Here is a 13,887-nt window from a genome sequence, read left to right on the forward strand (position 1 = left end):
TGTGTTGATGCTTAAAGATTATAAATGTAAAAGGATTAACGATATGACTTAATTAAATATTAATATATTGAATATGAATTAAATATATAAAGCATAAAGAAGTGCAGGCAATATAATTACACGAAGCTGGAAAGTACAAGTAAAAAATATAAAGTGAAATAAATAAGTAAAATATTTAAACCACTCAAACAATGGATAAACATGAAAACATATGAAAACAACCTACAGACAATAGTTAAACCAAGGTTAGGGGATTACAAAAGTAAAGTCAGAATAAGGGTAGGGTATTACAAGGTTGTTTTGAGGGGAAAAATGACATCAAATGCTACTACATTTAAATAATAAAACAATCTTTAAATAGAGCATAAAAGGTGTGTGTAAATGTGTAAATTTCCATTGCGTTGGAAAGACTGAAAGATTTTATCGTCAAAAGTGATTTTTGTCTGATATTGATATATATTTCATATATAATATAGGATTCACAACATTTAAGTTAATTTATGGGAGCTGTTTGCTAATGACAATTTATGGACCTGGGAGAAGATTTCCGAGATCGCAGGTGAGATTTTAAATCATTTCAGGAATTAAGATGTGCATCTGATAACTGATTCTTCCGTTTTTCTAGTGAAAAGTGAACTCATCACCTCTGCCTGTAGTTCATAAAGTTTTTTCAAAGCAATGACGTCATTTATTCCGCGTTGGCCTGGACGTGGCACCGAGGAGGAGCTGCCGAGCTGCGCCCACTGACTCCGCTCGTCTCCGCCCGCTCCCCGTCTCCTGTGCGGCTCTGAGTCGTCTGTCCCGGACTAACCGGCTGACATTGTCCCCCGTCGGGCTTTTACTTTTCCCGCCGCTGAACCGGGACATTTTTAATAAAATGGGGCTGACGATCTCCTCTCTGTTCTCCAGGTTCTTCGGGAAGAAGCAGATGAGGATACTGATGGGTGAGCACCGCGGCTAGGCTAACTAGCTTTGTGGCTAACCGGCCAGGAACCGGCGTAGCCGAAAACACTCCCGGTGCTCTGATGTGAATGTTCTGACACACTGAGTGGATACTGTCCTCAACTGTTAATCACAACTGGTTGAAGTAAAACTCCAACATAAAGAGCAAATATGAAAAATAGAAGATAATCCAGCTAGCTGCCAGAAGCTAAAGGTCCGAGCTATCGGGTCGTGAAGGAGATGTAGCGGTCTGTCAGCGTCAGTTTACGGCTGTTTTCAGCACTTCTCTCTGGAGTCTCAGTTTATATTTGGTGTAGTTTGAATGTAGTTGATCTGAAGCTGTTTAAAGACGGTAATCATCGATGCTGCCAACGTTTTGTGCAGTTAAAATAAGGTTTTTGATCTTGTTTCAGTCGGTTTGGACGCAGCTGGAAAAACAACGATCCTGTACAAACTGAAGCTCGGAGAGATCGTCACCACCATCCCAACTATCGGTGAGTGATCAGTGATCAATACAGCCGCCAGCAGCCTGTTGATATGCCGTGTGTCTGTTGCAGCTGTTAGCTCCTCTCTCAGTTGCCGCTGCTCGGTGCTACTGCTTTATTATTAATATGCAGAGAGTCCACACTGATCTGAGCCTCAACATACAATGAAGTCATTATTAAATACTGATTTCATTGACTTGAATCTGACACACTCATGACACATGAGTGCTCAGTCTGTACTTTACGTATTCATAAACCTGACTGTATATATACTTACATCCGCACTCTCTACATCTGTACGGTCTACTTCTACACGCTCTACAGCTGCTTGTTCTACATTTACATGCTCAACATCTGCACGCTCTACATTTGCACACACTACATCTGCTTCTTCTACATCACAAGAGTTGCTGAAGGAAGTTTCTGGTGCAGTTGTCATGTTAAGTTCACTCAAACCTCATGAACAGTAACTTGACCTCATTTAAACCTGAGAATTTTTATCCCTTAAAATATCTGGATCAGAACAACTTTTTACTTTGTGTGTGTGTTTCAGGTTTTAACGTGGAGACGGTCGAGTACAAGAACATCTGTTTCACAGTCTGGGACGTTGGCGGCCAGGACAAGATCAGACCTCTGTGGAGACACTATTTCCAAAACACTCAGGTACTGAACCAGAACCAGAACACGCAGGTACTGAGTCAGAACCAGAACACATAGGTACTGAACTGAACAATCAGTGCGATTACTGTACTCTATGTTAGGTAGGTAAGCTAACATTAGGGAGCAACAGCACACAATGAGCCTGTTGCTCTGAGAGAAGCTCTGATTGAAGTCAGCACTCAGCAGAGACTCTGGTTCTGGAAAAGTCCACTTTTTAATCCCACAAGTTAAAAAGTCATCTCTGGCTCCATATCCGAGCAGAATCGGATGATACTCCAGGTGTTTACTTCTCCAAAAATTCTGGATCTGCACCGACTCTTCTCCAGAGCTGGAGGCTCTGAGCAGCTGCTCTCACTCTATAATATGATATATAAATATGATATAAACAGCCTATATGTCTGACCTCTGACCTGTGTGTCCCAGGGGCTGATCTTTGTTGTGGACAGTAACGACAGAGAGAGAGTAGCAGAGTCTGCTGATGAACTCGCTAAAATGGTGAGTAACTGACAGGAAGCAGAGCTGCTACACACATTGGTCTGTTGTATTGATCGATGATGTCATCAGTCACATGACTTCCTCTCTCTGTAGATCCAGGAGGACGAGCTGAAGGAGGCAGTTATTCTGGTGTTTGCTAACAAACAGGATCTTCCTAACGCCATGGGAGTCAGTGAACTCACCGACAAACTGGGCCTCCACAGCTTGCGCAACAGAACTGTAAGGATCAATATTCATTCATCAATATTATTTATTTATCATATCAGTCATATATATTTATCATCAATATGTTTGCCCTCCTGTTGGTCTCATCACTTGTGAACTGTGCGATAGAAAAACTCAACACATTTCCAGTTTTGGTTTGCACTAACTTTCATACCCATATTTATTATTTAGTAACAGTGTTGGGGATAACGGCATTATTTTTGTTAGTAACGGGTAATCTAACTCATTACTACTTCCATCGTTACATTATTACGTTACCAACAGTAAAATGTGGTGCGTTATAAACTGAAGCTGCTCAGTGAAGCTGTTGTCATCCGACTGGGCTCTCAGCCACCAGCGGGAGGAGGGAGGGGCGATACAATCGCACAAGTGATGATGATTAGCTAAGGTAGAGTAAGAGTTCGTAAGCCAATCAGAACTGAACTGAATGCAATGATAGGCAGGTATGTTGTCAAGAACTTGGTCCCGTGATCAACAGCTGACTCAGACTCCTTCAGGGCTGTCATTGGTAAAATACTGGGGAGAGCAGGAGCTGGTCCACCATGCAGACTGACATTTTCTAAATACATAATGCCGAGCACAAAAGGGGGAAGTAACACAATAGTTATTTTCCCACGTAACTAGTTACTTTCATAGTGGAGTAATTCAGTTAATAACTTTGGGAGAAGTAACTAGTAACTTTAACTCATTACTTTTTAAAAGTAACCAAAAGTGCCCAACATTGTTTATTAATAACAATACACTGTTACACTGTTCATATTGTGTATATGCAATACATGATTCTATTTCTATTCTTACCTTTTTATTGGATTGTTTATTTTTACTATTATTGTTTACTATGATATTACTGTCCTGTCACACAGAAATTCTGATTCTGATCCAGACTAACATAATGTTTTGATTTGTAAGTCTGACAGGACGTTATCATAAATAACAGTGTGCCCTTATTTTGAAATGGCACTTCCTGATTGGTCTGCATGTTTTCACAACTGTACAGAAGTTTTCTGTACAGTTAACATCTGTACAGATATTTATTGTACTGATGTTAACAGATGATTAGACTGAGGCTCCTCTCATGTTGATATATAGCGATTTATTTAAAGGTGTTTATATTGTCAAAAACAAAGATCTGTGTTCTGTTGTTTCTGAAACAATGACGATAAACTATTCTTGAAAGGACGTCGTTCACACATCTTTTACATTTGTTGTTCACACGTTAAAATGTGTTCTGACAATAAAGTTGTTTTGAATCTGATGCATGAGTTCACTCTAAACGTGTGAATGAACTGGGATCAGCTCCAGCCCCCTAAGACCCTGCAAAAGATAAGCAGTTATGGACAAAGACTAATCTGATCTAATAAAACAGATGTTGATAATTCCAACATGAGGCTATCTGTATCATATTTGTCTGGATCAGCTCAGATTATTATCATCAGCACTCACCTGCCCAGCTTTCTAACAGTGTTGCCTGTCTGTGTCTCATCAGTGGCATGTCCAGGCCACCTGTGCCACTCAGGGTACTGGTCTGTACGAGGGTCTGGACTGGCTGTCCAGTGAGCTGTCGAAGCGTTAGAGCAGCTGACCGCAAACAGGAAGCAGCTGACTGAATTCACACCATGTACAAACTGATAAAGACCAGGAGGATGAGGAGCCCTTCAAAGGACTGTTTCTGTTTTTTTAAATTATAAATGTGTCTGTCTGTAGCAGGAAGTGATGTCATGGACTCTGAGCTCACTTTGACTTCCCATCATCCTTTTCTGTTTTTCCTGCAGATGTTTGTTGGACCTGTTTTTTCTTTTTTTTTAAATCCGCATGTTTTAACTCAGAATCATGTGACAGGAAGTGATGAAGATTAGGGGTGGGGCCTAAAACAGGTGACTGCACCTGTTAGAAGGGGGTGGGGTTTTAGTATGGTGAAAACACTGTCACACCTGTACACACCAGTGTGCAGGGGGCGGAGCTTACCACAGGTGAAAGTCACCTGGTCATGTGAAGACTCATTCCAGAGCTGAACCTGAAGGCATCGTCATTCCTTAACAATGTGAAGAAGAGAGACAATGATGCAATAAAGGTTTTTTTTTTTTCTTCTCAGCAGTTTCTTGTCAATATTTATTTAGTATTTATCAGTGTTTCACCATTGATATCTTGTTTTGACTTGATCAGTTATCACACCTGTTCTAATGAGGTGCATTGATTGTGTGATAAATAAAACCTGAGCAGAGTTTGTTGCTACGAGGACACGTTCATTTATCTTGTTTACATTATTACACCAGCGCCAGTGCTGCTGGATTCTCATTTCAGTACTCATTCTGATGTAAAACCAACCAGGAGTTCATCTGTTAACAAACTAAAGACATGAGACAAGAAACAAGACGGAATCTGTTTATTTCCATTTACACATTAACATGGTTAAATAGACTAATTCAAACATACAAAACTTAATTTAAATCGAACACAAGCTGACGTCCAGCTGCCGGTCGCTCTGATGTCGCTGACCTTTGACCTTCATCATCAGCCTCACTTCCTGTGGGTCCACCTCTAAACACTGATTGGCTCCTGCTGGTTGTTCTGACGTTTAACCACAAAAACCTTCTGACCAGACACCGTGACCGTGTAGACGAAATCCTCCAGAATCACTGAGGACAAACAGTAGAGCACAGGTGAGTCCAGGTGAGACCTATGGGTGAGAGGTTCACTCTGTGTGTATGTGTGTGTGTTACCTGACATGCGTTTGAAGGGTGGCTCTGCTGATCCAGGTAATCTGAATCGACTTGCTGTTCGAACCATTTGCATTATCACACCTGCTGTGTGTTCGTCATTCTCCAGCTCACCTGCAGACTAAGGAGAGGGTCAAGTAGAGGTCAAAGGTCACAGCTGGAGGGACGTGATTGGACTCATCTTGTGATGTAAATGTTCTAAACACCATACTCAATTAACATTCTATCAGTTTATCATTTTCTTGTGTATTCATTTCTGACAGACTTGTATACCGATTCAGCTGGTCATCACAAACACAAAAACTGCTGAACCCAATGCTAAGAGAAAGTGGTCCTAGTAATTATATATTGATAATGAGGGATCATCCAGCCAACGGGTCTGAAATCTTTCATATCTGCAATCACTTCCTTCAGAGCATCACTGCTGTTCGGCAGCTGTTATAGAATTAATTAATAAAATACCGACACCACAGTGTGATTCTTAAATCACTGTCAGCTGTCATATTCACTAAAAAACCACTGTGTGTGCTGTAACAGCTGTTTCACTGACGACAGCATCAGACCTGCTGATTAAAATAAGGCTCATCACAAAATTCCTTTAGTACAGAAGCGCAATGCATTCACTGGATAAAAAAAAAATGAATAGACGCCTTACCTCTTTATTACGAGCAAAGATCTTGTAATTACGAGATACGGAAAGGTGCCACGTTGACTGTGGTCAAGCCAGCCGTCCTTCACTTTTGCATGGTGAAATCTCATGCATTGTAAATCTCCTGCACTGGACTTAGTAAATTGCTGCTATTTCATGTTGCTGCTAAATTTATTATTTTTATCACCTTATACCACTTGTCACTTTATTCAATCTTATTGTGTACTTTTTATTTCAGTTTTATGCTGCTCACTGTTGGTTTACATTCTGTGTACTTAGTAACGTGTTTATTTATTACTTTACTATTATTTATTACTTTTGTATTCCTTTCTCACTTTGTTTTACTACTGTTGCATGACAATTTCCCTCGGGATAAATAAAGTTTTCTTGAGTCTTGAATCTTGAATCAGCCACAACTTTTTTTCTACTGCGCGAATCTACTAACATTTACAGTAATCGTAATGAAGCCACTCTGTAGAGCCGCTGGTAGTGACTGTGGGGCAGACTGCAGTCTCACAATCAGACCTATGAAATATACGATACAGGTGAAAAATAAGAATATTGTACAAAATTTATTTCAGTAATTCAACTTAAAAGATGAAACTAATTTAATATATAGACTCATTACATGCAAAGCAAGATATTTCAAGCCTTTATTTGTTATAATTTTGATGGTTATGGCTTACAGCTTATGAGGACCTCAAATTCAAAATCTCAGAAAATTAGAATATTGTAAAAAGGTTCAATATAGTAGGCTCAAAGCATCACACTCTAATCAGCTAATTAATCCAAAACACCTGCAAAAGGTTCCTGAGCCTTTAAATGGACTCTCAGTCTGGTTCAGTGGAATTCACAATCACGGGGAAGACTGCTGACCTTACACTTGTGCAGAAAACCATCACTGACACCCTCCACACGCTGGGAAAGCCTCAAAAGGTAATTACAAAAGAAGTCGGATGTTCTCAAAGTGCTGTACGTCAATAGAACGTCAAGTGGAAGGGAAAAGTGTGGAAGAAAAAGGTGCACAAGCAGCAGGGATGACCGCAGCCTGGAGAGGATTGTCAAGAAAAGGCCATTTAAAAGTGTGGCGGAGCTTCACTTTAGTGGACTGAGGCTGGAGTCAGCCCATCAAGAGCCACCACGAAAAGACTGATCCTGGACATGGGCTTCAACTGTCGTATTCCTCGTGTCAAGCCTCTCCTGAACAATAAACAACGTCAGAAGCATCTTATCTGGGCTAAAGGAAAAAAAGAACTGGTCTGTTGCTCAGTGGTCCAAAGTCCTCTTTTCTGATGAGAGCAAATTTTGCATCTCATTTGGAAATCAAGGTCCCAGAATCTGGAGGAAGAGTGGAGAGGAACACAATCCACGTTGCTTGAAGTCCAGTGTGAAGTTTCCACAGTCTGTGTTGATTTGGGGAGCCGTGTCATCTGCTGGTGTTGGTTTACTGAAGTCCACAGTCAACGCAGCCGTCTACCAGGACATTTTAGAGCACTTCATGCTTCCTTCTGCTGACGAGCTTCATGGAGACACTGACTTCATTTTCCAGCAGGACTTGGCACCTGCAGACACAGCCACGGGTACCAACACCTGGTTTAATGACCATGGTGTTACTGTGCTTGATTGGCCAGCAAACTCGCCTGACCTGAACCTTTCAAAGAGAATCTATGGGGCATTACCAAGAGAAAGATGAGACACATGAGACCAAACAATGCAGAGGAGCCGAAGGCTGCCATTGAAGCATCCTGGTCTTCCATAACACCTGAGCAGCACCACAGGCTGACAGCATCCATGCCACGCCGCACTGAGGCAGTAATTCATGCAAACGGGGCTCAAACCAATATGCATGATTATACTTTTAAGAGGGCCAACATTTTTTTTTTTTTTTTTGATTTCATGAAATATTCCAATTTTTTTCTGAGATTTGGAATTTGGGGTTTTCATAAACTGTAAGCCATAATCATCAAAATTATAACAAAAGCTTGAAATATCTTGCTTTGCCTGTAATGAGTCTATGTTATAGTTTCCCCTTTTAAGTTGAATTACTGAAATGCATGATTTTCTAATTTATCGAGTTTCACCTATACATTACATGCAATTATGTTTTTCAATATCAAAGTTGGGTGAAATATATGTACTCTGGTTCTCTGTTAAGGATTTTGACACTGGATTACTTAAAGTACACAGTAAAAGTACTTGATATTATGCACGCAAGTAGTCTAGGAAGTGCTAAGATCAGCAGTGTATGAATCTTGAGCTACTTGTGGAAGAAAATGTTTGTTTTTGTTTTTTCTCACGTCGTCCTTCACTTTGAAATCACTTTGATAACTTCAGTTTATTGCCGGGAGTAACTACTGTAAAAGTATTGTATGTTTCATGGGTCTGATCTCATAATTACAAGAAAATATCTCGTAATTACGAGATAAGGTGTCTAATTTGTTTTTATCCAGTAAATGCAATGCGCTTCCGTACTTTAGAAACTCGAGCAATCTAAAGTCTCGACTGTATCGATCCCTGTGACCGGAAGCTGATTCTCTGCCCCCAGCAGGTCCTTAGATATTCTCAGCAGATTATGACGTTACGCAGGTGGACAGGTGGACAGGGCTTGATGTGGTGTTCACGGGACACTTACGGCCAGGACACCGTCCTCGCTGATAACCAGGTACCCGAGCTGATCCGGGATCCGCTCCAGACCCGCAGTCAGAGCGGCTGTCGTCTGAAAACAACACAGATATCAGGCTGAGCTAACAGGCTAACTGCTAACAGACTACTCTGACTGTAAACTCCGAGGCACGTAAACGTCACAGTTCAGACAACTTAATACCAAACATTAAAACACCTGGACTCACCATCTTCTTCTTCTTCTTCTTCTTCGTCTTCTTCTTCGTCTGTTTGTACTAGTTGTAGCTCAGCTGCATTACAGCCCACAGACATATAAAGAGGGTAGGTCTTTATATGTCTATGTTACAGCCTGTCCGTGTGATCCGTCACATGACTGTTGCGGCGTTCACGTGCTGTCGGAACTCAAACGTAATTCCAACAATTTCGTGATTAAGTGTAACTTTAATTTGATCCTTGTTTCGCAAGGACTTTATTTCTGTATTTCTTGAAATAATAATATTTTTGTTATTTTCAGCTGTTATGATGACGTCATTAAAACGTCCTCTCCGGCCGCACCGCTCAGCTCTCAAATCTAAGCGGAAGTGACGATCAGCTGGCCTCGTCACATGATCAAAGCGGAAGTGACGATCAGCTGACCTCGTCACATGATCAAAGCGGAAGTGACGATCAGCTGACCTCCTCACATGATCTGTAGCATCTGTCAGCTGGAGCTTCCATTATTTTCTCCTCCTTTCACGGTTCGATCTGTATATTTGGAGCTCGTGATGGCCGGCCGCGGGAAACTGATCGCTGTGATCGGAGATGAGGACACGTGCACCGGCTTCCTGCTCGGCGGGATCGGTGAGCTCAACAAGAACCGGAAACCGAATTTCTTGGTGGTGGAGAAGGACACGAGCATCACGGAGATCGAAGAGACCTTCAAGTAGGATCCTCCATCAAATACATACGGGTTGTACTCTGGACCTCTGCACCAAACTCCGTTCAACAGTAGATTAGTTTTACTGAGATTCGAAGTTAATTATTTCGTTGACTATTTTAATCAGGAGGCGACAGATGTCAACCCGGCATATAAATAATCCAGTTGACATCTGATATAATCTATCCTGAGAGGTTTTCCAGACGCCATTAACAATGACCCAGCTTTAAACGAAATATTAAATTGGTTGGAATTTGAATGGGGTTTGGTTTGGTGATTTTAAGGGTCGTAATTCCCGCACGATACCTTCACCGATACCCTAATGAAATGATTAAACGAGTTACCGTAATAACCCTAACCTCAACCTTAACTCCATTCAAAAATGAATCAGTTAAATGGTTTATTTATCAATCAATTCCTTTTAGCAGCAGAAAACGCGGCATTAAATCCTCATCAGCGTTTGTCTGCTGAGTCAGTCATTTTAGCCTCTCGTGTTCTGAGCTGTGAAACTCTTAACCTACAGCCAAACTCTATTCAACAAACTAGTCATTTTAAGTTTGACTACAAACGTTGAGTAAAACTCCATTCTAAAATCAAGTAATTAAGATTTTGGCTTGTTCATTGAGTCTCTGTAGAGATAGATGATATATAATAAAATAAAACATATATAATATCATTTTATGATCGGTCATTTCTATATTATTGGAATCAAAGTCTTGTCAACGATTTTCTAAATGCTGAAATTACTTCCAGATCCCATTAATTCATACATTTTGTCAACCTTTGTTATACTATAAATGAATCGGTATCAAAAAGAAGAATTGGTTTGGTGTTTTCATTGGCTGAGTATATCACAGTTTAAAATGTCTGGCCTCTCGTGTCGCTAACAATCAAACAGTTTAAATCGTACTTATTTATATTTGGTAGGTGTTTAAAATTCACATTTCACATTATCCATCATGAGTGAAAGTTTTTAAGTTTTCTGAGTTCTCTTCTTTAGTTAAAAAAAAGAGAGACACTTTTAAAGTTGTGATGTTCTGAATTCTGAACCCGCATCTCCTCCTCAGACATAAAAACAGATCACATGACATTGTCTACATTTTCTAGTACCAGAGTGCTTAAATTGTTGCAAATTTGAATCAAGTATGGTGTGTGGCTTCTTAGTGCTTGCTCTCTGTTGACTAAACTCTTCCTCCTTCTAGGAGCTTCTTGGCTCGTAATGACATCGGCATCATCCTCATTAACCAGTTCATTGCCGAGATGATCCGTCACGCCATCGACGCCCACATGCAGTCGATCCCGGCCGTGTTGGAGATCCCGTCCAAAGAGCATCCGTACGACGCATCCAAGGATTCCATCCTGCGCCGTGCCAAGGGCATGTTCTCCGCCGAGGACTTCCGATAGATGACCGACTGTCTGAACATAAACACACTCTGTTTACACTTGTGTGATTAATGTAACTGTCCCTGACTGGTGTTTCTCTGCTGGATCCATTGATTTGTTCTCAGTCATTCCTCTGTTTCTGTCTGCCTCACAGATCTGTGTCCTCAAACATGTTGATTTATTTCAGTCAACAGGAAGTGGGACATGTTTCCATGTGACACGCACTCAGCTGATAAGAAGATTTTTACTTCCTGTCGGCTGAAAATTCCTCAGTAGAAGAAAATATTAATAGTCTTCTGTCAGTGTTTGTTCCAGATGTTTAACTTATGAAAAAGATGTTGAAATAAATAAATGTTGTTGTTGTGATTCTGTCTCTTCGCTTTTGTTCATCAAATCAGCTTTAAATCTTCAAATCTGAACATGTGAAACTGATAAACACATGTTAATGTTTCGACCAATGGGCAATGGCAATCAATCTGATCCGTGTCCAATCGGCTCTCAGCCAGACGTTGGCTTGAGTGTGTCCATTTTCTGTTACGTTGTCCTTCCACTACATTTATCTGATGACTTAAGTTACTAGTTACTTTACAGATCACATGCTGCATTATTTTTAAATGAATTGATTTTCTCATCAATCAGATAAAAACAGTGATTGTGATATTCAGCTGACTCACAGTATACAGTTTATACATACATGTAAATACATGGATTGGTTACTTTACTGACACTTTGATATTTGAGTAAGTTTATTGCCAGAAAGGAAAAATATTTAATATGAGATTCTATTTACACAAACAGCTGATGGACAGGTGAAGCTGCAGCGGGTTTCAGTGTGCATGCTGATGTTATGATGACATCATCTCATTTGTTCCCTGGTGCAATAATGTGACAGGTGGAGGTCAAGCTGATAAAGAGGAAGAGTAAATATTGAAACAACACTGAGAGTCTCCATCACTCACCCCGAGACCTTCAGACGACAGGAAGTCCTGCTGCTGCTGCTGACGACCATGATGATGATGAAGGTGATGATGAAGGTGAGAACAGTGTGACCTTCACACACTCTGTCAGTATAAATAGAGACTGTGAGGGTGAGTCTCCTTCACTCTGACTGACACCTCCTCTCTCTGATGATGAAGACTGCTCACTCTCTCTGCCTCATGATGATGATGATGATGGTGATGATGAAGGCCTCTGCTGCTCCTCTTCCTGTTTCAATTGGGTGAGACATCAGCCATCAACACCAGGACAGACGACTGAAGGTTGACTGATTCTAAAGTGGTTTGTGTTTCTGTTCTGTAGTCATGGCAATGATGATGACCAGGTGACTGTGAATCTTCACCTGCAGAACACCACAGAAGAAGAAATGTCGAGCAGGTGAGTGTGAAGAAATCTTACAACATATCTGATCTGAAAAAATCTTGAACATCATGATGTCAGAAGTACAGATGATAGAAAACATGAAGTAATAATTAACATCAGATGTATCAGAGACACAAACTGTGAAACGGTCTGAACAAAGTTTAAGAGTTCAACACAAAGTTAAACTACTCCAAACCAAAGTCCAATCAAATTTATATTAGTTTAATTTTCCCTTTGGTGTGAGAAAGTGTGCACTGACCAAAAGTTTAGACATTTTATGTATCTATACCGAAAATACACAAAAATATCTATAAAGTATCATAAATGGACAGAAATGTTTGTTCTAATGTAAAATTAAATGAACGATCTGTAACTGAACATACACAACATTAATTTCTCTCTAACAGAAAACTGAGTTTTTTCTACATAAAACTACTTTTGAAAATGTTGCAATCAGTTTAATTACATTTATAAAGTGAGTGAAATGAATGATTCAGTGTTTATGAGTTATATTCTGTTAATTTACTTTTTGGCTGGAATATAACTGTTTTTATTTTTTGTATTTTTTATAGATTAGCAACAAGAATAAATCTCATAACAATTAAATCTGAATTTGGTTACTGATTATAAATCAGACATCAGTCAGAATGAGATCCAACTCTTGTCAGTTACTACAGAATCATAAGAAACAGTGATGAAATCAGATCTGATACAAACTGAGATTAGAATAAATAAGTCGATCACAGTCGTTACAAATTAGTGTTGTACTTACAAGAATAATCTCATTATGATACTGAGAACAAGCGACTTGAATCTCGTCTGAAACTGTGAAGATTATTTCTGATTCATCTGATTCAGATTAAAATATTGTGATGAGATTTATTGATTTCATTAAAGTTAAAGAATGAATTTGTAATTAGAAGTTCTGAATATCATCATCAGATTTATGATTTATGACTCAGCTGTGAAAACAAAAGTTTTCATTTTAAGAGCTGATAGTGAAGATTGTAAATAATTCAGACATTTACAAAACTGATTGTTTTAATTATGACACACATTTAATAAATAATCACCAATTGTCATTTTTTCTTAATTTAAACTGATTTTAATCTTTAATCTTCTGTGATTGGTCTGCATGGTCAGTTCACACACACACACACACACACACACACACACACACACACACACACACACACACACACACACACACACACACACACACACACACACACCCAGTGAATATATCCACTGACTCATTACACACATCTGAAATATTGTTTATGTCCAAATTTGACAACCTGTCCACTGGTATCTTGTTATCAGATATTATGAACCAAACTCCATTAGAAAAATGCTCGATTTTGAAAAATAGTTATATTAACGTTTCTTCCTCAGAGACAACACATTGAACGGAACGCTGACAAACGGGACGCT

The 13,887-nt window shown here is 39.7% G+C and overlaps 3 protein-coding genes across 3 annotated transcripts; 2 read left to right on the top strand and 1 right to left on the bottom strand.

Moving 5' to 3' along the window:
- The first annotated feature begins 678 nt into the window (after positions 1–678).
- Positions 679–5,053, top strand: LOC119032237 (ADP-ribosylation factor 4). Its single transcript, XM_037121174.1, has 6 exons — positions 679–944; positions 1,356–1,436; positions 1,981–2,090; positions 2,511–2,582; positions 2,676–2,801; positions 4,294–5,053. Exons 1-6 carry the CDS (start codon positions 878–880, stop codon positions 4,378–4,380), a joined length of 543 nt encoding a protein of 180 aa, XP_036977069.1. The 5' UTR covers positions 679–877; the 3' UTR covers positions 4,381–5,053.
- A 120-nt stretch (positions 5,054–5,173) lies between these two features.
- lamtor4 (late endosomal/lysosomal adaptor, MAPK and MTOR activator 4) lies at positions 5,174–9,287 on the bottom strand. The gene is made up of 4 exons (XM_037121176.1): positions 9,023–9,287; positions 8,806–8,889; positions 5,528–5,645; positions 5,174–5,443 (listed from the first exon to the last, which is right to left on the bottom strand). Exons 1-4 carry the CDS (start codon positions 9,023–9,025, stop codon positions 5,346–5,348), a joined length of 303 nt encoding a protein of 100 aa, XP_036977071.1. The 5' UTR covers positions 9,026–9,287; the 3' UTR covers positions 5,174–5,345.
- A 143-nt stretch (positions 9,288–9,430) lies between these two features.
- atp6v1f (ATPase H+ transporting V1 subunit F) lies at positions 9,431–11,460 on the top strand. Its single transcript, XM_037121175.1, has 2 exons — positions 9,431–9,717; positions 10,914–11,460. Exons 1-2 carry the CDS (start codon positions 9,479–9,481, stop codon positions 11,113–11,115), a joined length of 441 nt encoding a protein of 146 aa, XP_036977070.1. The 5' UTR covers positions 9,431–9,478; the 3' UTR covers positions 11,116–11,460.
- Positions 11,461–13,887: the final 2,427 nt, after the last annotated feature.

The sequence above is a fragment of the Acanthopagrus latus genome, chromosome 14, assembly GCF_904848185.1.
Source record: "Acanthopagrus latus isolate v.2019 chromosome 14, fAcaLat1.1, whole genome shotgun sequence".
NCBI classification, from domain to species: domain Eukaryota; kingdom Metazoa; phylum Chordata; class Actinopteri; order Spariformes; family Sparidae; genus Acanthopagrus; species Acanthopagrus latus.